This window comes from Sapajus apella, unplaced genomic scaffold (assembly GCF_009761245.1).
Source record: "Sapajus apella isolate SASKATOON/1434 unplaced genomic scaffold, GSC_monkey_1.0 scaffold18, whole genome shotgun sequence".
NCBI lineage: Eukaryota > Metazoa > Chordata > Mammalia > Primates > Cebidae > Sapajus > Sapajus apella.
Genome location: NW_022436958.1, coordinates 234,371 through 256,707, shown reverse-complemented (window position 1 = coordinate 256,707; position 22,337 = coordinate 234,371). Strand labels below are relative to the sequence as shown.

Sequence of the window (22,337 nt, the reverse complement as noted above, 5' to 3'; positions counted from 1 at the left end):
TAGTCCCAGTAATTTGGGAGGCCAAAGTGGGCAGATCACCTGAGATCAGGAGTTCAAGATCAGCCTGGCCAACATGGTGAAACCCGTCTCTACTAAAAATACAAAAATTAGTGAGGCACTGTGGCGGATGCCTGTGGTCCCAGCTACTCAGGAGGCTGAGGTGAGAGGATCACTTGAGCCAGGGAGGTAGAAGCTGCAGTGAACCAAGATTGCACCACAGCACTCCAGCCTGGGTGACAGAGCGAGACTCCGTCTCAAAACAAAAAAGCCCAGCATTTTTTAGTAAATAATTCATAGTTTTCTTCAATTAGAATTTAAAATTGTTATCATTGAACAGCATGTTCTGAGCTTCTAGAGTGTGTTACCTGTCCTGAGCATGTGTGGTTGCTGTGACTAATTAGATCAGTAGATGTGGATAAGTTGTAGGTATAAAGTCAATCCTGAGTTGACAACAAGGTTTTGATGTTGAGTAAAAGTACAGTAAGTGCATATTTTTAGTTATGCTCTTAGTTTTAAGTCAATTGTATGGTTCTTTCTAGCTGTACGATCTGTCGAATTATTTTCCTTAGAAGAGAGAATTAAGAATGTTCATTTACCTATCTTCTACTTGTTTGGAGAATAGAAGAGTCCCCGTGATAGCAAACTTTGTGAGTGTACTTGTAATTTTCCATCTGAAAGGCAGTTATTGTTGTTTTGCTTTGTTTTTTTGAGACAGGTGGAGTAGTGGTACAATCTCAGCTCACTGCAACCTCCACCTCCTGGGTTCGAGCAATTCTCCTGCCTCAGCCTCCTGAGTAGCTGGGACTACAGGCGTATGCCACAAGGCCAGCTAATTTTTGTATTTTTAGTAGAGACGGGTTTTTGTCATGTTGGCCAGGCTGGTCTCAAGCTCCTAACCTCAGGTGGCCTGCCTTCCTCGGCCTCCCAAAGTACTGGGATTACAGGTATGAGCCACTGTGCCTGGCTGTTGTTTATTAAGAGACAGGGTCTCACTCTGTCACCCAAGCTGGAGTCCAGTGGCAGTCATAGCTCAGTGTAACCTCAAATGCCTGGCCTTAATTAAGCGATCCTCCTGCCTTGGCCTCCCAAAGTGCTGGGATTACAGGTATGAGCCATTGCACCCAGCCTGAAAGACAGCTTCTTAGGCTAGATTTGTTTGATTACAGGGTGTGTGTTGTATTGATGAATTTGATAAGATGGATGTGCGGGATCAAGTTGCTATTCACGAAGCTATGGAACAGCAGACCATATCCATCACTAAAGCAGGAGTGAAGGTATGTGTATCTACTTCTGTTCTGCTGCATCATCCATAGCCTTATAGATTAATGCAATACTAGAGAAGTTCACCTGGATAAAATTCATTACTTAAACATGTAATGCTGTTCATTAAAATGGAAAATACAGCCCTGAGAATTATTTATCCAAATTGTAAATGTTGTTTAGAGTACTGTGTAAATGTATTGCTGTGATAGTAGAGGAAAATGTCCATGAACAAAGCTTCTATTTTCTTTCATAAAGTATGCACCAATTATAACAAAAATAACCAAAGATCAACAGATTGATTATATACGTATATATTTATTTTGATTAACAGATTATTTAAATGAAAATAGGTATGATAGTATAACCAACACTAGGGAGAATCTAAACTTTAAAAGCTACAGATTCAGGTAGTTAAGAAAAATTTAAGCAGTACACAATTGTAAATTGAAAAGACAACTCTTTGCCTGCAACTGCCAACAACAGTAGATACTTAGATGTATCTAATGCGTTAAAAGGAATTTGAGAAGGGAAAAAAAAAAAGGCATCTTTTGAGTTTGTACCCCTTTTAGGAATATTTTTTACATAAATAAGCATAATACCGAGTTTCATTTTTGCTGACGCAGCTCGATTCTTTAGATTCCTGTTGAGTGACATTTGGTTCATTTTCAGTGTTTTGTATTACAAACAAAATTGTAGTAAACATCCTTGAACACAACATCTTCTTGTACTTAGCTGTAAGATAAATTTCTAACAAATTGATGTCTTAATGGTGTGTGTTTCATACCACCAAAACCACATTGGAGTTCCTGTTTATGTGAAAAAGGATATCTTGTTGTTTTGATTTTCATTTAGTTAATTATGGGTGAGATTAAACATTTTGTTGTATGTTTGTTGTCTGATGTCTTTTTAAAACCTGTCAAAATTCTTTCTTTTGTGGTCAGGCTACTCTGAATGCCCGGACGTCCATTTTGGCAGCAGCAAACCCAATCAGTGGACACTATGACAGATCAAAATCATTGAAACAGAATATAAATTTGTCAGCCCCCATCATGTCCCGATTTGATCTCTTCTTTATCCTTGTGGATGAATGTAATGAGGTAACCCCATAAGCTTCCTTTTTTATTTCCAGTTTTAGTTATCGAGTGAGACAAGGCTAGAGGATACACTGCTCAACAGCTGGTGCATGTGTGCCCACTAGCCTTTGATTTCCCTCAGGGAAGCACATGACTGGGCCAAAGGTTTAGTAAGCAACTCAAAGTCATTTGAATTGCCATTCTACTTAATTGTGTTGAAGAATATTAAGTTTTTGGGTTTTATTAGTATTTGTTTCTCAAAAGAAAAGGAAACAAGATACAGGTAACTTTCAACCACACTTTTTTCTTTTCTTTTTCTTTTTTTTTTTTTTTAATAGCGTCTCACTGGAGACAGGGCTGGAGTACAGTGGGGCACAGTCTTGGCTTACTGCAACCTCCAAAGCGATTCTTAAGTCTTAGCTTCCCAACTAACTGGGATTACAGACGTGTACCACCATGCCTGGCTACTTTTTATATTTTTAGTAGAGACAAGGTCTCCCCATGTTGGCCAGGCTGGTCTCGAACTCCTAGCCTAAGTGATCCACCTGCCTCAGCCTCCCAAAGTGCTGGGTTTGTAGGTGTGAGCCACTGTGCCTGGCCTCAACTACACTCTTAAGATTTTAATACGATATCTTATTTTGTTTGTTGGGCTTTTGTTTTATTTTTCAGTCACCTTGAAAGAAACTGGGATGCAAAAGAAATCTTTTTAATTTTTAATCATGAGTTATTTATCTTCCTGTTTTTTCCTGTCAAGTTGTTAAATGTATTTTACCTTTTTTTTCTTAATTTTAAGGTTGAGTGAAAAAATGTACATTTACTTGGATTCCGATGTTAATTATTAGTTATTTGTACTTAGACTTAAATATTTAACAATGCACCTCAGATGTGCACAGAACTATAAAATGACACTTTGTAGGAACTAATTTTAGGCTATACTTTTTAAATCACTAAGCATGGAGGCTCTACATTTTATTGGGTACAATACACAACTATTTATTACAGTGGAACTTTGTTATCTAAATAAAAGCCGCCTTTCATCTTGTGAGTGTTTGGAGGGCTTGGGTTTTTATTTAATTATTTTTTAAAGACAAAGTCTCACTCTGTCACTCAGGCTGAGTATGGTGCCACAATCATAGCTCACTGTAGCCTCAATCTCCTGGGTTCCAATGGTCCTCCTGCCCCAGCCTCCCAAGTAGCTAAGACTACAGGTGTGTACCACCATGCCTGGTTAATTTTTTCATCTTTTTGTAGCAACAGCAACAAGTTCAAGACCCACGCTGGTCTTGAACTCCTGACTTTAAACCATCTTACCACCTCAACCTCCTGAATGGCTGAGATTATAGGTCTATGCCATCGCACCTGGTTTGATTTGGAGTTTTTTTTTTCTTTCCCCCATTTTTTTCCCCTTCACAATACAGAGACATATTTAACCACCAGATAATTGAGAGTTGTCTGATTTTCATAAATTTATGTTTGTTCATGATTCATTAAAGTAGCTTTAGTAGCAGATCAAAATATAAACCTTTACAAGATCAATTTGTAAACCTTTAAAACATTTGAGGAGATTTTTTAAAAAACTTTTTTGTTTTGTTTTTGAGACAAGGTCCCACCAAAACTTTTTTGTTTTGGTTTGTTTTGTTTTGAGACGGAGTCTCACTCTATCACCCAGGTTGGAATGCAGTGGCATGATCTCGGCTCACTGCAACCTCCACCTCCCGCATTCAAATGATTCTTCTGCCTTAGCCTCCTGAGTAGCTGGGATTACAGGCGTGTGCCACTATGCCTGGCTAATTTTTTGTATTTTTAATAGAGATGGGTTTTCACTATGTTGGCCAGGCTGGTCTTGAACTCCCAACCTCAGGTGATCTGCCCACCCCGGCCTCCGAAAATACTGGGATTACAGATGTGAGCCACTGCGCCCGACTTGTTTTGTTTTTGAGACAGAGTCCCACTTAGCAGGCCACCACACCCAGCTAAGTTTTGTATTTTTTGCAGAGACACAGTTTTGCCATGTTACCCAAGCTGGTCTTGAACTCCTGAGCTCAAGCTATCTATCAGCCTTAGCCTCAAAGTGCTTGGATTACAGGCATGAGCCACTGTGTCCAGCCCAAACAACTTTTTAATTAGAAATAATTTCAAACTTACAGAAAAGTTGCAAGAAATAGAATAGTTCATAGATCATTCATATACCCTTTACCTGATTCACATATTAACATTTTACCGTTTGCTGTATTACTTTACATCTCTATATGTTTGCACACTTTTTTCCTGAACCATTTCAGAGCAAGTTGCATATTTTGAGGGTTTTTCCCCCAATATTAATGACAATTCTGGGATGATTATCTTCAAAATTTAGTGACTTAAGAGCACAGTCTCTGAAGCTAGACTATTCAAATTCTGGCTCCACTACTTACTGTGACCTTGGATAAATTACTTAAGCTTCCTAGGCCTCAATTTGCCCATGTATAAAATGGGAATAATATCATTTACCTAATAAGGTATTTGTGAGGATTGTGTCAGTTAATACTTCTAAGACATGCTTATGACAACAGTGTTTGATATACTGAGGGCCCTATAAATATTAGTTCTGCTTTAATTTTTGTTGTTTTGGTTTTGAGACAGGGCTTGCTCTGTTGCCCAGACTGGAATACAGTGGTGCAATCATGGCTTCACTGCACCTTCAACCTCCTGGGCTCAAATGATCCTCCTGCCTCAGCCTCCCAAGTAGTTGGGACTACATGTGTGCACCACCATGGCCAGCTCATTTTTTTGTTTTTTATTTTTTGTAGAGACAGGGTGTCACTTTGTCGCCCAGACTGGTCTCGAACTCTTGGCCTCAAGCTATCCTCTCACATCAGTCTCCAAAAGTGTTGGGATTACAAGTGTGAGCCACTGCGTTTTACCCTACTATTGTTTTTAGTCAGTTAATTCCTTCAGGTATAATTGTAGAGTGGGGTATTAGTATGCATTTAAAAGTTTGATTTTAAATCCAAGTTCCCAAACTTTCATCAGATACTTGGTACCCATTAATACTTCTTTAAGTGGCGTATTAGAGCTAGTTTTTGGCTATAAGTTATTTCTTACTGCCTGGGATAGTCTGGAGTAGATACTGCTGTGACTATCAAAGTGATTTTCTTGTTTTTGAATTAGGTTACAGATTATGCCATTGCCAGGCGCATAGTAGATTTGCATTCAAGAATTGAGGAATCAATCGATCGTGTCTATTCCCTTGATGATATCAGAAGGTATCTTCTCTTTGCAAGACAGTTTAAACCCAAGGTAACCTACCCTTTTGCACTTGGATAAGGTATAATGGGTATATTAAAAGTGGAATTTAAATAAGTGTGTTATATGGAAATTAACTGAACCTGTCATCTACCTTAATTCCTAAATTTTACAGCTTTTTTTTATTTTTTCTGGAACTGCAGTTTTTTTTCAGAGGGCCGAGAAAGGGAACTTTTAAAAAAATCTGAATAATTCCATGGTTTGTTTGGTGGTAATGAAAAGGTTTTTATGAGAGAAGAGTTTTCGATAACTGGATAACCTAGGACATTCTTTTATTTCAGTCATTGCTAAGAACCTTAAAATTGTTTATGTGCCTATAAATCAATAGTCTGCTGAATACTCTTGAATCTTTGTTTGAGGAAAATATTGGATTCCTCTAGCCCGTTATGATGAATATGAATTACTGTTTTACAGTGATTGATGTATTGTATTTGACTGACTGTCCTGGACCCAGGTGATCCTGGACGTAAACCCTGAAATGCTTTGCATTTTCCAAAAATAGGGTATGAAACGGAAAAAAATTATTTTATTCTGGTTGAGATTTTTACACTGTTGGCTGACTTGACTTTTGGGAGGTATTACTAGGTATTGATTGATTGTTTATCATCTTCACTTGATTATTCATGGGATTGAGGTTGGCTCTTACTGTCCCTGAAGAAATTTAGCCATTTAAAACTAAGGGTTATGAGTGACTCTTGTGTAAAAAAATAGCATCTATTCCCCATGACCGTATTCTGATATACTGATCCTGTATCTTGGCATGCTTCCTTAATATGTTGAATTCCTTGCTCTGAAAAACTGAGGATCCTTTAGATATAAAGTTTATTGAAACAGCTTTTTTTCCCCCCAAAGACAGCGTGAGTTAATTAATTGAGCCTCAAGGATAGTTTGAGCATTAATTTGTTTAATGAGCATTGACATCCTGAGGTGTAAAAGACCTTCAGCTTGTTAAGCAGCTTTTAGAAATGGTCATTTGCTTAAATACTAAGCCTGTCTTCATGTTCATAAAATTAGTATCATGGAATTCACAGGCCTTCTTAGTATTAGTTTCTTTTGAAAGGCATTTCAGTAGTAATTTATTGTCACTGGCTTCTCAGAGTTTCATCCCCCTCAGTTTTCTAAATGTTTCCAAATGGAAGGCTCTTAAACTTATGTTTACCATAGCTCTCATCAAGTAGAAATGTTTCTCTAACTTGAGTGATGATCTGAAACAGATTTCCAAAGAGTCAGAGGACTTCATTGTGGAACAGTATAAACGTCTCCGCCAGAGGGATGGTTCTGGAGTGACCAAGTCTTCGTGGAGGATTACAGTGCGACAGCTTGAGAGCATGATTCGTCTCTCTGAAGCCATGGCTCGGATGCACTGCTGTGATGAGGTAACAGAGTCACTTTGATGAGAAAAAAAAAAAATAAAAAGCTCGTTAAGCATTTGAGTGTAATTGTTAGACTGCGATGATCACGTCATAGGTTATAGAGTGCATAAAGAGGTAAGTTAGCATTAATACCTTTCATTCAGGAAAAATGTACTTAGACCCCGCAATGTACTAGTAGGCCTCCGCGCTGGCAATACAGATAAGATAATGTAGCCCCTGGCCTCAAAGGAACTTTCCTCCTTAGGTTGCATTTATATAATGTATGCTTTTTAGACTGTTCTTTGAGCCTTGTGTTCCACGAGGATAGGTCAATGGGTATTAACTGGGTAAGAGGGGAGTAGTACGAAAGGTCATTCAAGCGTCCCGTCTTCGCTTCAACCAAAGCAGCCCTGCTTTTGTGTAGTTTTATTAATAGGTTTGATGTAAGGTTTTCTTTGAAAAGGGGATTTGGCTTTTTTTACAGTATGACTGAGGTATAATTTATAAAGAGGGAAATGTATGGCATGGTGAGTTTTTTCACATACATCCTTGTTACTACCCAGCTCAAGATCCAAAACATTTTCATAATTTCAGAAAGTTTCCCTGCCTCTTTTCAGTGTTAGCCCTCTTCTGCTAAAGTAACCACTGTTCTGACTTCAGTCACTACTTTTATCTCCCAGGTTAATTTTTTGGCTTTTTTTCCCTGAATTTTCAAATTCTTTGATATGGTGCTTTATTGTTGACAAAGTACTTTCACACTAACCTTATTTGATATTCTTTGATTCACCTAATATTTTGTCCCCCCGTAGGGGACAAAAAAATGAATGAGAGCCCCTGCCTTCCATTCCTGCTAATCTGGTAGGAGCGAAACATGTATTTAATTAGGCATGTAAAAAATTGGAGTGAGTGATGAAATAATCTATATACCAAGCCCCCATGACACAATTTACCTATGCGACAAACCTGCGTGTGTACCCCCGAACCTAAAATAAAAATTGGAAAGAAAAAAAAAAAAACAATCAGAGGGAGAATATGATGGAGCATCAAAAGAAGAGTACGGAGATGAATTACTTTATTACCAGAGAAGGAGGAGGGCTCATGGAGGTGCCAACATTTAAACCCAGTCACTGAAAGGTGTGCAGAATTTGAATAGGCAAGAGACCTTGGGGCAAGGTCATTCTAAAACCATGCTAACATTTGTACTTTTTAAATAGGTAGTAAATTTACATGATACTAAATATATGCACGTAAATTATATGCACAAATTTATTTTATGAATGAAATTGAATATCTGCATATATTTAAGAGCTGTTTCTGTCTCATATGTTTATAATCTTCATTAAAAAAAACTATTTTGTTAGAAAGGCCTTTCTCACTCTAAGATTATAAAAAATTCCCCCATTATTAGCTAGTTTTCTAGTTGTTCCAACACCATTTATTGAACAATCCATCTTTTGCACACTGGTTTGGCATGCCTTAATTATATATTCTTGTGTGTGTTAGGATCTCCTTTTGGACTTTATATTCTGTTCCACTGAGTCTTACCAGCTCCCCTTACGTTGGTACCATGACGTTTTAATCTCTGGAGCTTTGTAGTAAATGTAGGGCTAGTTCCAGTGCATTGTTATTTTTCAGCTGTAAGGAACTTAGAAATCACTTTGCTCTGTTTTAAAGAAAAACCTGGCGCTTTTTATCAGTATAACATTGAATTTATATTAATTTGAAGAATTGAACACATCTTTATGATTTTTCCTATTCAATAGCTTAGCACTTAGAATAGGTTAGGTTGTACTACCATAAAATCTCATCTGCTTCAAACACTTTTTTTTTTTTTTTTTGCTTCTACTACACATCCATTAGGTCATCATGGGACTCACTTTGTCAAGTCACCCAGATTCAGGCTGATTTAAACGTTTGAGCTTGACATATGTTTTCATGATGACAGAAAGCAGAGAAGAGAAGGTGGTGAGCCACCTGCTGTCTTCACCTTTTATCCAGAAATGTCACATACTCACATTTCATTCACCGGAGAAATTAACATGGCCACCCCTAAGTTCAAGTGGATAGACAAATGCCTTCCTACCAGGTGCGCAGAATGAGAAGAGCAAATATTTGTGAACAGTTCTGACTACCACACATAGCATTATCTTTCCACTTAAGTCTTTAGTTTCACTCAGTAGTGTTTTAAGCTTTTCTTCATATTTTTTTCATTTTTCTTGTTAAATTTATTTCTTGATATTTTGTCATTTTTGTTGGTACTGGAGGTAATTTTTCCATTTCATTTTCTGTCTGGTTTCATTGCTGTTTAACATGAATATGCTACAGCTTATTTATCCATTCTTCTGTTAATGAGCATTTCAAAGTTTCCAGTTTGGGTTTTTGTATTAGTCCATTTTCACACTGCTGATAAGAACATACCTGAGACTGGACAATTTACAAAGAAAGACTTACAGTTCCATGTGGCTAGGAAAGCCTCACAATTATGGCAGAAGGCAAGGAGGAGCAAGTTACGTCTCACATGGATGGCAGCAGGCAAAATGAGAATGAGGAATATGCAAAAGTAGAAACCCCTAATAAAAACCATCAGATCTCGTGAGACTTAATTTACAACCACAGAACAGTATGGGGGAAACTACTCCTACAATTTAATTATCTCCCACTGGATCTCTCCCACAACATGTGGGAATTATGGGAGTACAATTCAAGATGAGATTTGTGTGGGGACACAGAGCCAACTATATCAGTTCTTATGGGATATGTATGTCTTTGGGTTCATATGAGATTTATATATGTTTATATTTCTACAAGTACATACTTAGGCATGGAATTGTTGGGTTGTAGGTTAATGCATGTTTTTCTGCTAAACAGTTGTGTCGATTTTTGTTTTCACCTGCCATGAATGAGAGTTGTTTCATATTCTTGCCAACACTTGATATTGTCAGTCATTTTAGCTATTCTAGTGAATTTATAGTGCTATCTCTGTGTGTGAGAGAAAGACAATGAGAGAGGGTGTGTGTGAGAAAACCAAAGCACCACTGTCAGGAGTGTGTGTGTTTGAGAGAAAACCAAAATACATACTACTGTGATTTCATTGGGAGAAAATCTGTTTGGTATATCAAGAAATCTAACTTAACTGAATTATTTCATCATTATTGGTTTAGGTCCAACCTAAACATGTGAAGGAAGCTTTCCGGTTACTAAATAAATCAATCATCCGTGTAGAAACACCTGATGTCAATCTAGATCAAGAGGAAGAGATCCAGATGGAGGTGGATGAGGGTGCTGGTGGCATTAATGGTAAGATGCTTGTTCATTTGACTATTTGGGAGTTAGGGACCAAAACATTTTCTGAGATGTCATGTGGTAGAAGTACACCTGCTGATGATTAATAAAGTCTATAGCAGCAAAAACGAAAAAGCAGATCCTGAGTTGTATCAACTGTTTACAAGTTAAAATGAAATTAAATCATTGATATAAAATATATATACTTGAAAGAAAAGGCACCAAAATGGTGATAATAGGCATAAATTCTCTGGCTTTTACCCTTATTTGTATTGTTTTGCTTCTGAATTAAAAATATATTTTTAAGCACATTAGAAGTGAAAAATATTAGAATTTTTATTTATTTTGAGATGGGGTCTCATTCTGTCACACAGGCTGGAATGCCTTGGCACACTCACGACTTACTGCAGCCCTAACTTCCTGGGCTCAAGTAGTCCTTCTCCCTTAGCCTCTCTAATAGCTGGGACTATATGCTCATGCCACCACTCCTGGCTAATTTTGAAAAAAAAATTTTCTGTAGAAACACAGTCTCACCATGTTTCCCAGGCCAATAGAATTTTTTATTTTGTATGTAATACTGCAAATGGACTTTCAGATTGTGAAATTTTTATATCTCTAATCCCTCATATTCCTCCTAAGTTAGTTTTTGTCTTTACTAGTAGAGTTTATAAATTTGCCTGTAATTTATTTGTAAATTATTATATATTGTGTGCTTGGTTTTTTTGTTTGTTTGTTTTGAGACGGAGTTTTGCTTTTGTTGCCCAGTACAATGGTTCGAGCAATTCTCCTGCCTCAGCCTTCCAAGTGGCTGGGATTACAGGCACCTGCCACCACACCCAGCTAATTTTTATATTTTTAGTATACACAGGGTTTCACTCTGTTGGCCAGACTGGTCTCAAACTCCTGACTTCAGGTGATCTGCCTACCTCAGCCTCCCAGAGTGCTGGGATTACAGCCATGAGCCACTGTACTCAGCCAGATTATTTCATTTTTCTCTTTTTTTTTTTTTGAGACAAAATTTTTTGCTCTTGTTGCCCAGGCTGGAATGCAATGGTGTGATCTCAGCTCACCACAACATCCACCTCCTGGGTTTAAGTAGTTCTCCTGCCTCAGCCTCCCGAGTAGCTGGGATTACAAGCATGTGCCACCACGCCTGGCTAATTTTGTATTTTTAGCAGAGACAGGGTTTCTCTATTTGGTCAGGCTGGTCTCAAACTCCCAACCTCAGGTGATATACCTGCCTCGGAGACCTCCCACAGTGCTGAGATTACAGGCGTGCCACTGTGCCCAGCCTTTATTTTATTTTTCCTTTTTTGTTTTTGGCAGAGGAGATCATGTGAGAATGTATGCTTGTTTTAAAATTAGTATTAAGTCGGGGTGTGCTGGCTCACACCTATAATCACAGCACTCTGGGGGAGGCCGAGGCAGGAGGATCACTTGAGCCCAGGAGTTCGAGACCAGCCTGGGTAACATAGCAAAGACCCTGTCTCTAAAACAAACAAAATAATAAAATTTTTTAAAATGAAATACCAGTATTAAATATAAGTAATATATTTCTGAATGCTTGACAGGGGGATGTTAGGGGCACAAAAAACAAGATTCAGGTGGTTAATTTTTCACTTAGGTCATGCTGACAGCCCTGCCCCTGTCAACGGAATCAACGGCTACAGTGAAGACATAAATCAAGAGTCTGCTCCCAAAGCCTCCTTAAGGCTGGGCTTCTCTGAGTACTGCCGAATCTCTAACCTTATTGTGCTTCACCTCAGAAAGATGGAAGAAGGTAAGGCTTACCTGGTACTGCTTACATGCTCAGTCATTTGTGTAAGCTCTGTTCACATAGGCCACTTGTGACTGCCAAACTTTGTGGTGTTCTGTCAGAAGAGAGTATAAGTTGTTAGATAAATAAACTCACTTCAGCAAAGTAAATTTGTGTAGTATCAGCATCCTGCTAGCCTGAACATTTCTTCACAAGTTTATCAGGCTAAGGTTTATAGGTCCTTTTTAATTTAATTTAATTTAATTTAATTTAATTTAATTTAATTTTTTTAACATTCTAAGCCTATTTTAATAATTTTGGGACCTGATAACATACGAAAGAGCACATACAAACGTTTTTACAAATGCTAAATAATTATTCCCTTACAATGGTCCTATCCTAGGGTATATTTTAACAGTAATTAATTCAGCCCAGAAATCCATACTATCAAAAGGTCATTGCAGACTAGGTAAAATCCTCATCTAGTTATTAGTTAAGCGTGGCATCCAGACACTAGTACACTTCCTACCCTTGACTGCTCTATGATGCTATTTAAAATTTTATCACCCCGTAGCTAACTAAAAAGCAGAAGGAAAAATGGCGAATTCAAGACGTAGAACCTAAACTTCTACTTGATAGTGAAGCATCAGATCATTCTTACTTAAAAGTCCCAAGAATGACTTGTGCTGGCTTCCTGGAATATTTTGTCATCACAGTATTTGGTCTGCTGTGAAAGAAGAGAACAAGAAATTGTAGTTGCTGCCGTTGTTCCCCTGGGAACTGTAGACCAGTGGGAAGAGAGAAGGCAACAAAGTGGCCACTAGGACACCTCCGCTTTTGTCCCCATTCCTTTCTCACATAGAATGATTTGGAAACTCAACATGTTCTTGATTCATGTTATATGTCATAATTCTCTTTCTTCCTTATGCAACTAAGTTGTAAACATAGCAGAAGTTGAGTTTTATGATAGTTATGTTATCCAGGTCCCAACATTTCCTGTGTGTTGAGGGTTCTACCAGGACTTTCTAAAAGTCTGGTAGACCTTGGACTTGTTAAAAGAAGCCGACAGTCCAGTTAGTAAGGTAAACCTTGCTAAAATAGATGGGTAATTTTTAATTTTGAGTGAATGCTTATGAATTTTACTTATTAGTAAACTCCAGTTCCAAAAAGCCTTCCCCTTTCTACAGAGGAAAAGTACTTATGTTTCAGAATTTTTGCTTGATGTTGCCTCATTCCTAATTGATGCTTTCGGTTTCTGTTGGAAAACATTCTTAGAAGTGGTGAAGCATAAGATGAAGAAAAGACCTTCATACTTTGAAATCCTAATAGCTTTAAGAAATGTATTCCTTATCATCTCTATTTTATTAGGTTTTTCTCCTTATGGATAAAAGAAGGCATACTTTAATACAAGTGATATGACGTGTTATTTCAGGCTTATGCTAGAACATTGTGGACCTTGTGTCAGCAGATGTACTTTCGGACAGGTTGATGTTTATCTAATCTGTACATTATATTGTCGTATATGTGGCAGAGATTTAACCAAGGACTGACAGTACAATTTGCTAGAATAATTTAAATGTGTTTTTTGTTGTAGAAGAAGACGAGTCAGCATTAAAGAGAAGCGAGCTCGTTAACTGGTACTTGAAGGAAATCGAATCAGAGATAGACTCTGAAGAAGAACTTATAAATAAAAAAAGAATCATAGAGAAAGTCATTCATCGACTCACACACTATGTAAGTGCAGAAATGCGCTTGCTGTGGTATCGGGGAGGGAGTTCATGCCCTGTGACCGTAGGTTCACTAGTGAAATTTTTTTAACCTTTGTTTGTTGTGAATCATTGGAGTGTAGTCAGAAGTATGAGTTGTAAAACAGGGGAGAATTAACAGCAGGTAAATGATTTATTTCCTCTGCTGAAACCAGCAGAATTGAGGTTAAATCTTGGAAAGTGGGATTAAGGTCTTACTAGTTGGGTGTTTTAAGCTTCTGTTTTCCACCCTCATATTCGCCCTTGGTAATACTGTCACCTACTTTCTATGCTTCATTTTCCTCACATCTTTAGTTCCTAGTTCCCACCTTGCCCAACCCAATAGTCACTCTTCCTTACACTTTGAGTTTTTTGTGTCTTACTTGCTTGGCAAAAACCTCAAACTTAGTTAAATAAAGCCTCTTTTTTTTTTTTTTTTTTTTCCCCCCTCTGTAGTACCTTTATCTAAGCAGCTAAAAGTATCTGGAGAAAAGCATACAATTGTGAGCCCAGTCTTATTTAAATTGATGACCAGGAATCTCAAGTAGACAGTTCTTAAACTCTCATCAACCTCATGACAGCACTGCCCAGTGCAATACCTTTTACTTGGTCAGTTCTTTGCCTTAGTCTCTCATAAGACCATCGCATGCCTTCTCTCCACTCCTGTCAGCTGGCTATTCTCGGTACTTAGCCTGTCCACAGCTTTGTTACAGTTTATCACTCCTAGAAATACTGTCTTCTTTACTTGGTTCTGAGTTACTATATCCTCCTGGGTCTTTCTCACTGATTATTCCCTCTTAGTCTCTTTTCCTGAGTCTGTCTTTTTTATTTATTTATTTATTTTGAGACAGAGTTTTGCTCTTATCGTGCAGGCTGGAGTGCAGTGGCACAGTCTTGGCTCACTGCAATCTCTACCTCCTGGGTTCTAGCGATTCTCCTGTCTCAGCCTTTCAAGTAGCTGGAATTACAGGCGCCCACCACCATGCCTGGTTAATTTTTGTGTTTTTTTAGTAGAGACAGGGTTTTGCCATGTTGGCCAGGCTGGTCTAGAACTCCTGACCTCAGGTGATCCGCCCACCTGGGCCTCCCAAAGGGCTGGGATTAACAACCATGAGCCACCATGTCCAGCCTGAATCTTTCTTTTCTTACTTTACTCTCAGATCATTTACATTCATTACCTAAGTGATCTTACTTGGTTTTATGAATTTACCCATCTACTGATGACTTCCACATTTATGTCACCAGCTCTTACCCCTCCTCTAAACTCCAGATGGATAGAGCTGGTTGCCTACTGATGAGCTAACAGGCGTCTTGTGCTTAATGTGTCCAAAAACAGAGTTGTTCTTCCCTGTTTGCAATTGAGTTCTTACTCAATTGTGGTAGGTAGGCCAAACGCCCTGGAATTGTCTTTGACTTCTTGGTTCCACTCTCCCCTCGCAACAACTCTTCAGCACCAAATCTTGTGACCCCGGCCTTCAGTGTGTGTGTATTTTCTGTTCTCTTTTTACTGCCCACCCAAGCCACTAGGCCTGGACTGTTGGAGGAGCCTCATCATTGTCCTTTTTTTTGTATTGTTTTCCTGCTCAGCAGCCCCATAGGTCTTTTTAAAATATAAATCACATTATTTTACTACCCTCCCTTCCAGTGCGTCTCTCACATTAGAATGAAATCCAGCCTCCTTGTCATGGTCTGCAGAACTTACCCAGTAAACCCTGTCTGCCTTATTCACTTCATCTCACAGTGGTCATCCCCTTGCCCATCCCACCCCAGTGACACTGACCTTGTTCCCTAGACACACCAAACATGAGGGCCATTGCACTCACCCTTTGTCTGTTTCCTTAGATATCCTCCTCCTCTCCAATGTCTACTCAAATGTTACCTCTTCAAAGAAGCCTTTCTTGCCTAGCCTGTCAAAACAGCAGCCTTCTGCTCTTGCTGTCACCCTGCCTTGTATTTCTTCATAATGTTTAACATGGCCCAGAAGATATTCGTTATTTAAGTCTGTAGTTTGTCTCTCTTACAGCATATAAGCTCTGTGAGGTAGAGACTTGGCCCAGGAGCCTACGGTGGTGCCTGGCACATAGCAGGATCAAATATAAGTTGAATGACTGAATTTTCTTATTACATGGCAGAGATTTAACCTTTGTGCCAATTCAGTTCACAGTGCTCACTACATAAATATTACAGAGGTCACGTATTAAGGTTGTGTCTTCTGAAAAACCGTTTTCCTATGAAAGTATATCAGTATGTGATTATTGGAGGGTAGGGAGATGTGAGAACAGCTACTCCAGAGTTGCTTTTCTAGTGGTAGGACATGCCTGTGTGCTCCTTGGGATCCATGTAAGGTAAAATGACCCAGGCAAGGAATCTACTTCAGGACTTTGGAACACACTGTTAATCTAACTGATCTAAACTTTGATTACCTTTTTATTTATTTAATTTTTGAGATGGAGCCTTGCTCTGTCACCCAGGCTAGAGTGCAGTGGTATGATCTTGGTTCCCTAATCCCTGCAACTTCCGCCTCTTGGGTTCAAGTGATTCTCCTATCTCAGCCTCCAGAGTAGCTGGGATTACAGGTGCCTGCCACCACACCCAGCTAACTTTTGTATTTTTAGTAGAGATGGAGTTTCACCATGTTTGGCCAGGCTGGTTTCAAACTCCTGACCTCAGGTGATCCACCCGCCTCAGCCTCCCAAAGCGCTGGGATTACAGCTGTGAGCCATTGTGCCTGGCCTGGATTACCTTTTTAAATTTGGCTTACCACCTGAAGTAATTTGCTACAGAAAACCAGAGAGCTTACTTACACCGTGCTGATTACATATGCTTCCTGTGAAGGTATGTTAGCACATTGAGTGAGTGCTTGAAAGTGTCCAATCCAACTGCAGGGGTAGATTAGAGAGGGTAATTATTTTGTTTGTTTGTTTGTTTTGTTTTAAGATGGAGTTTCAGTCTTGTCCAGGCTGGAATGCAATGGTGGGATCTCAACTCACTGCAACCTCCACCTCCCAGGTTCAAGCAATCCTCCTGACTTGGCCTCCTGTGTAGCTGGGATTACAGGCACTTGCCACTATGCCAGCTAATTTTAAGTAGAGATGGGATTTCACTATGTTGGCCAGGCTGGTTTCAAACTCCTGACCTCAGGCAGTCCACCCGCCTCAGCCACCCGAAGTACCTGGATTACAAATGTGAGCCACCATGCCCAGCTAGGACAATTTTTTTAAAAGTGTCCAACCCCCCTTAGTGGCATCAATGTTTATACTATGGAGCACACTTTTAAGGATCAAATCACAATTTCCTGAGTTCCTTTCTATGGGCTTGGCTAGGAGCTCTTCTCATTTATGAACCTTTTTTACTGACCTATGATTATATCATGGTCTTAAAATCTATCATCAGGATTTTAAGCCAGATGACATGTTCTGCCTTTTTTTATTAGCTCTGAAAATTTTTCTACATGAATTTTCTTCATAGATTGTTTTCCTAACTCTATGAAATGGTGGTATATGAAATGTTCAGTGGTCAGTAATTAAAAATTGCCAAATGATATTAAGTATGAAACAGACTTCTAATTTGTTAGAAGATTTTGCAGAATTGTATAACCTTAAAATTCAAGCATTACTTCCTTGTTTGAAGTTATATTTATTAGCATTTGATGTAATGTGCCAGGAACCCTTATTAAAATCACATCTGTTAAGCTTACTTATGTACTTCTTAATTTTCCACAAGGGGTTTATGGTATCAAAACTCAGCATCCTGATAGGAACAGGGTTTAGCAGAGCACTAATAGTGATATTTAAAATATCGTCCTTTTCCTAGGAATTTCTAGTTAGGAAATGAAAGAAAATGTTGATAGTAAACTGTCAGAAGAAGGATCAAGTCTTATATATCTGGACATTTGTATAATACTGCTTGAAATCTAAGGACAAATATTTGTGTTTCATAGGATCATGTTCTAATTGAGCTCACCCAGGCTGGATTGAAAGGCTCCACAGAGGGAAGTGAGAGCTATGAAGAAGATCCCTACTTGGTAGTTAACCCTAATTACTTGCTGGAAGATTGAGATAGTGAAAGTGACTGATCAGAGCTGAGGAACTGTGGCATACCACCTCCTGGCTGGAGCTCTGGTAGGGACAGAAATGCTTCTGGAAGTGATGCTTCAAGATTTGTTTTCAGAAACAAGAACTGAGCTGATGGTCCTGTGTGTCACATTCGTCACAAGCTTTTATACCAACACAGGCTTCAGCACTTCCTTTGGTGTGTTTCCTGTCCCAGTGAAGTTGGAACCAAATAATGTGTGGTCTCTATAAACAATACCTTTGTTTTGTTTTCATGTATAGGAAAAGGCCCATTACTTTTAGGGTATGTGCTGTCTTACCGAGCAAATAGCTTTTTTGATTGCCAGCTACTGCTTTTATTCATCATAATACAATAACTTTTTCTGAAGTTGTCTATTGGATTTCTTTCTACTGTACCGTGATTATTGCTTCCATCTACTTGTGAATGTGAGTGTTTCCTTTTTTGCTTAATCTGGAGTGAAGGGGTAGAACTGTGGCATTATGGATTAGGTTTCTATGAGAAGGAGGCATTAAATAATTCATATGAAAACTAGAGGCCTTAACGATAACTTTCCAAGGTTAATTCCAGTTTTTTTTTAATGTTTATAAAAATTAGAAGTTTATTATACTTTTTAAAATTACTCTTTAATAATTTCTTTTACTTCTGTGTCCTAAGGTTAATTTCTCAGGATTGTTTTCAAATTGCTTTTTTAGGGGAAATAGGGCATTTACTATATTACAAGCTGTCCCCAAATTTTATGGTCTCCTTCCAGGAAACATTATAACCATTTATGATACTAACAGTTCCTGAGACTTAGCTATGATCAGTATGTTCATGATGGAGCAGTTCCTATGTTGCAGCTTTTAACAACGGATGGCATTCTGGTGCCTGCAGGGCCAATTAGGGAAATGTGGTAGTTCTGTGTTCTGTATGGTAAGCTTATAAATAGTAACTTTAATTTCTGCTGACTTAAAAAGGATGGGGCGAGATGAGGGGGCCTGGAAATAGATAGAGAAGTTACATAGCAGATGCAGGGTATAAGCTCCTGTCAAGCATGGGTTTTTTTGGTGTGTTTTTTGTTTTTTGTTTTTTTGTTTTTTTGAGACAGAGTCTCGCTGTGTTGCCAGGCTGAAGTCCAATGGCGCGATCTCGGCTCACTGCAGCTTACAACTCCCTGGTTTAAGCTATTCTCCTGCCTCAGCCTCTCAAGTAGCTGGGATTACAGGCATGCACCACCATGTCCAGCTAATTTTTTTATTTTTAGGAGAGACAGAGTTTCACCATGTTGGCCAGTGTGGTCTCCATCTCCTGACCTCGTGTGCCACCTGCCTTGGCCTCCCAAATGACTGGGATTACAGGTGTGAGCCACTGAGCCCAGCCTGTCAAGTATGTTTTTAATAAGGATGGGAGGGTCCTTGACAATGGCTTGAGGAAAGTTTTGGGTGCAGGGCCTCAGACTTACTGTTGGGGGAGTGATAGAAGTACTAGCATAAGTACAAACAACAGGCCAGACATTGTAGTGAAAATTTAGGAGACATCAAGAAACAGCCCTCTCCCACTTGTATTAGGGGGAGCATCTCCCTGTACTGACTTTATAAGGAAAGTGTGGTGCAGATTGAAAGAATATTAACTGGAAGTTGAACTTTAATTTGACTATTTACTAAAGGAAACTTTAAGTTCAGGGAAGATACATTCATTTTTGGCAAATGTATCCACTCCCAATTGCCATTAATGAGAGTGGGGGCTCCAGAACAAGGTGAGGTCATTACTGCAAATCCCCTTTTTCCATATCTGAGTATGTGTGCTTATGTTTCCACACATTGAGCTTCATGTGGTACTTGTCAGGGAGATAAAGTGGTTAATGAATAATGGATCATACATGAGACCTTTGTGAAGAAAATTAGACAAGTATTTAAAATAAGTGGATAGACATTCTGTAATGGAAAGATTTGAATACCATAAATTGTCAACTGATCTATTAATGCTTTTTTATTTTTATTTTTTTTGAGATAGAGTCTTGTTTTGTCGCCAGGCCAGAGTGCAGTGGCGCAATGTTGGCTCACTGCAACCTCCGCCTCCTGAGTAGCTGGGACTGCAGGCGTGAGCCACCACGCCCAGCTAATTTTTGTATTTTTTTAGTAGAGACGGGGTTTCACCGTGTTGGCTAGGATAATCGTGATCTCTTGACCTTGTGATCTGCCCGCCTCAGCTTCCCAAAGTGCTGGGATTACAGGCATGAGCCACCACGCCTGGCCTGTTAACTCATTTTTAACCAAATCCCAACAGATGCTCATCAATAAGGAAATTAGTACATAAACTGTGGTACAGCTACACTGTGGGATACCCACAAACAAAACTGAAGTAGACCTAGATGTTTTGAAATTGAAGTATCTCTAGGACACATGGAAAAGAAAATGTGCAAATACAGCCAAAATGATTCGGGGAAAAGAATGATAGAAGAGGCCTTGCCCTACCCGAAAGCAAAAAGTGCTGCACAAGTGTAGAAATTAAGATAGTATGTGATTGGCATGTGAACAGATAAATCAGTCGCAACAGTAAAAAGTTCAGAAACATCTGTGCTTATGTAGTCTTTCCATTTCTGATAAAGTGACATTTCAAATGTTAGAGGAAGCATAACCTATTCAATGATGTTAGAAATTAGCCTGCCACACAGCATACCCAAAGTTAAAATTCAAGATGGGTTAGAGATTTAAAGATAAAAAGTGAGCACACATGCAGTTAGATATTTAATAGCAGGTATAAGTGCTAATGTTTGATAGCATAATAGGATGACTAGTTAGCAATAGCATGTTGTATATTTCAAAGTAGCTGGAAGAGAGAACTTGAAATGTTCCAGCACATAGAAATGATAAATATTCAAGGTGATAGGTACCCAAAATACCCTGATTTGATCATTACACATTCTGTACACACAACAAAATATCACATGTATCCTATAAATACGTAAAACGCCTCAATTTTAAAAAGGGAATTTGAAAAAGAAAAAATTATAGGAAGTCAATCATGCTTTCCGTGAACTTCTTCCCTCCCTCTTTTCTGCCACTCTAAAGCTGTGCAGTCCTACTGTGCAAGGGTCTTAATCCTGCCAAATACAAAAAGGCATATTTGTTATTGAAAAAATACTCTTCCATAGATTACCATTTTGTGTCTAAATATATTTTGAAAAGAAGTTGTTGGGAGTGTTTTATAGTGTCATTAGTGTCAGGAACTGGCTTTTTTTTTTTTTTTTTTTTTTTCTGAGATGGAGTTTCGCTCTTGTTGCCCAGCCTGGAGTGCAGTGGGACGATCTCAGCTCACTGCAACCTCCACCCCCAGGTTCAAGTGATTCTCCTGCTACAGCCTCCCAAGTAGCTGCAATTACGGCATGCACCACCACGCCCGGCTAATTTTGGATTTTTAGTAGAGATGGGGTTTCTCCATGTTGATCAGGCTGGTCTCAAACTCCTGACCTCAAGTGATGTGCGCATCTCGGCCTCCCAAAGTGCTGGGATTACAGGCGTGAGCCACTGTTCCTAGCCAGGAGCTGGCATTTTTTAAATTGTGCCTGTAATGAAGATCCATTAAATCACAAAATATGTTAAAAAGGTCACAAAAGTAAAATATTTTCTAAGTCTAAGATCCATGTGGGACAGTCTAATACTGGTAAGTACTCAACTTGCCTTGATCTCTGAGCTTTGCAGTGCAATGTGAATTTGAACAGCCACAAATCTATTAGTAGAAAACAAGATAAATTGTAGGTTAAAACAATGGTTTGAACACATTTCTCCTAATAATGACCTTTTCCTGGGATCAACTTGTATGAAACCTTGTCAAAATTTACTCCACAATATGTATAATTATTATGTATTTTAAAAATAAAAACATGACAAATATTAAAACAAGAATGAATACTCAAGCAAATTTGTCACGGGATTTTTAAAAAAAGATGGTAACAGGTAATGTATCTTTAAAGACACTAAAGACTGCTCTGCCGATGTAGTCACCATTTTTTTATTCGTTTACTTTCCTAATAGGCCTGCTTTCACTTAAGAAAAACAAGGCTGGGCACGGTGGTTCATGCCTGTAAACCCAGCACTTTGAGAGGCCAAGGCAGGTGGATCACCTGAGGTCAGGAGTTTGAGACAAGCCTGCCCAACATGGAGAAAACCCATCTCTACTAAAAATATAAAAATTAGCCAGGCAGGGTGGCAGGCACCTGTAATCCCAGCTACTTGGGAGGCTGAGGCAGGAAAATTGCTTGAACCTGGGAGGTAGAGATTGCAGTGAGACGAGATCATGACAGTGTCCTCCAGCCTGGGTAATAGAGCGAGACTGTGTCTCAAAAAGATTCCTGGGCTTAACCCTCTGCAGTCTATGGAAAGTAATGGGAATCTATTTTAAAAAAAAGACACTCTAAACCAAATTAAAAGATGGTCTTTCTACCTTGTTTTCATATGTGATATCCAGACTGTTAAGAATTTTTATATCAGTAATAAGATAAAAATGGAGAAAGGATATTAATATAAAT

At 38.8% G+C, this 22,337-nt stretch overlaps 1 protein-coding gene across 1 annotated transcript in view; it reads left to right on the top strand.

The window, feature by feature from the left end:
• The window catches only part of MCM6 (minichromosome maintenance complex component 6), a 42,553-nt gene extending 24,357 nt beyond the window's left edge, over positions 1-18,196 (top strand). The window contains exons 10-17 of the mRNA XM_032286326.1: positions 1,167-1,274; positions 2,205-2,360; positions 5,487-5,615; positions 6,836-6,997; positions 10,135-10,270; positions 11,880-12,035; positions 13,606-13,745; positions 17,697-18,196. Of these exons, the coding sequence (XP_032142217.1) occupies positions 1,167-1,274; positions 2,205-2,360; positions 5,487-5,615; positions 6,836-6,997; positions 10,135-10,270; positions 11,880-12,035; positions 13,606-13,745; positions 17,697-17,813 (1,104 nt within the window). The 3' untranslated portion in view covers positions 17,814-18,196. The remainder of the gene's footprint in view (positions 1-1,166; positions 1,275-2,204; positions 2,361-5,486; positions 5,616-6,835; positions 6,998-10,134; positions 10,271-11,879; positions 12,036-13,605; positions 13,746-17,696) is intronic.
• Positions 18,197-22,337: the final 4,141 nt, after the last annotated feature.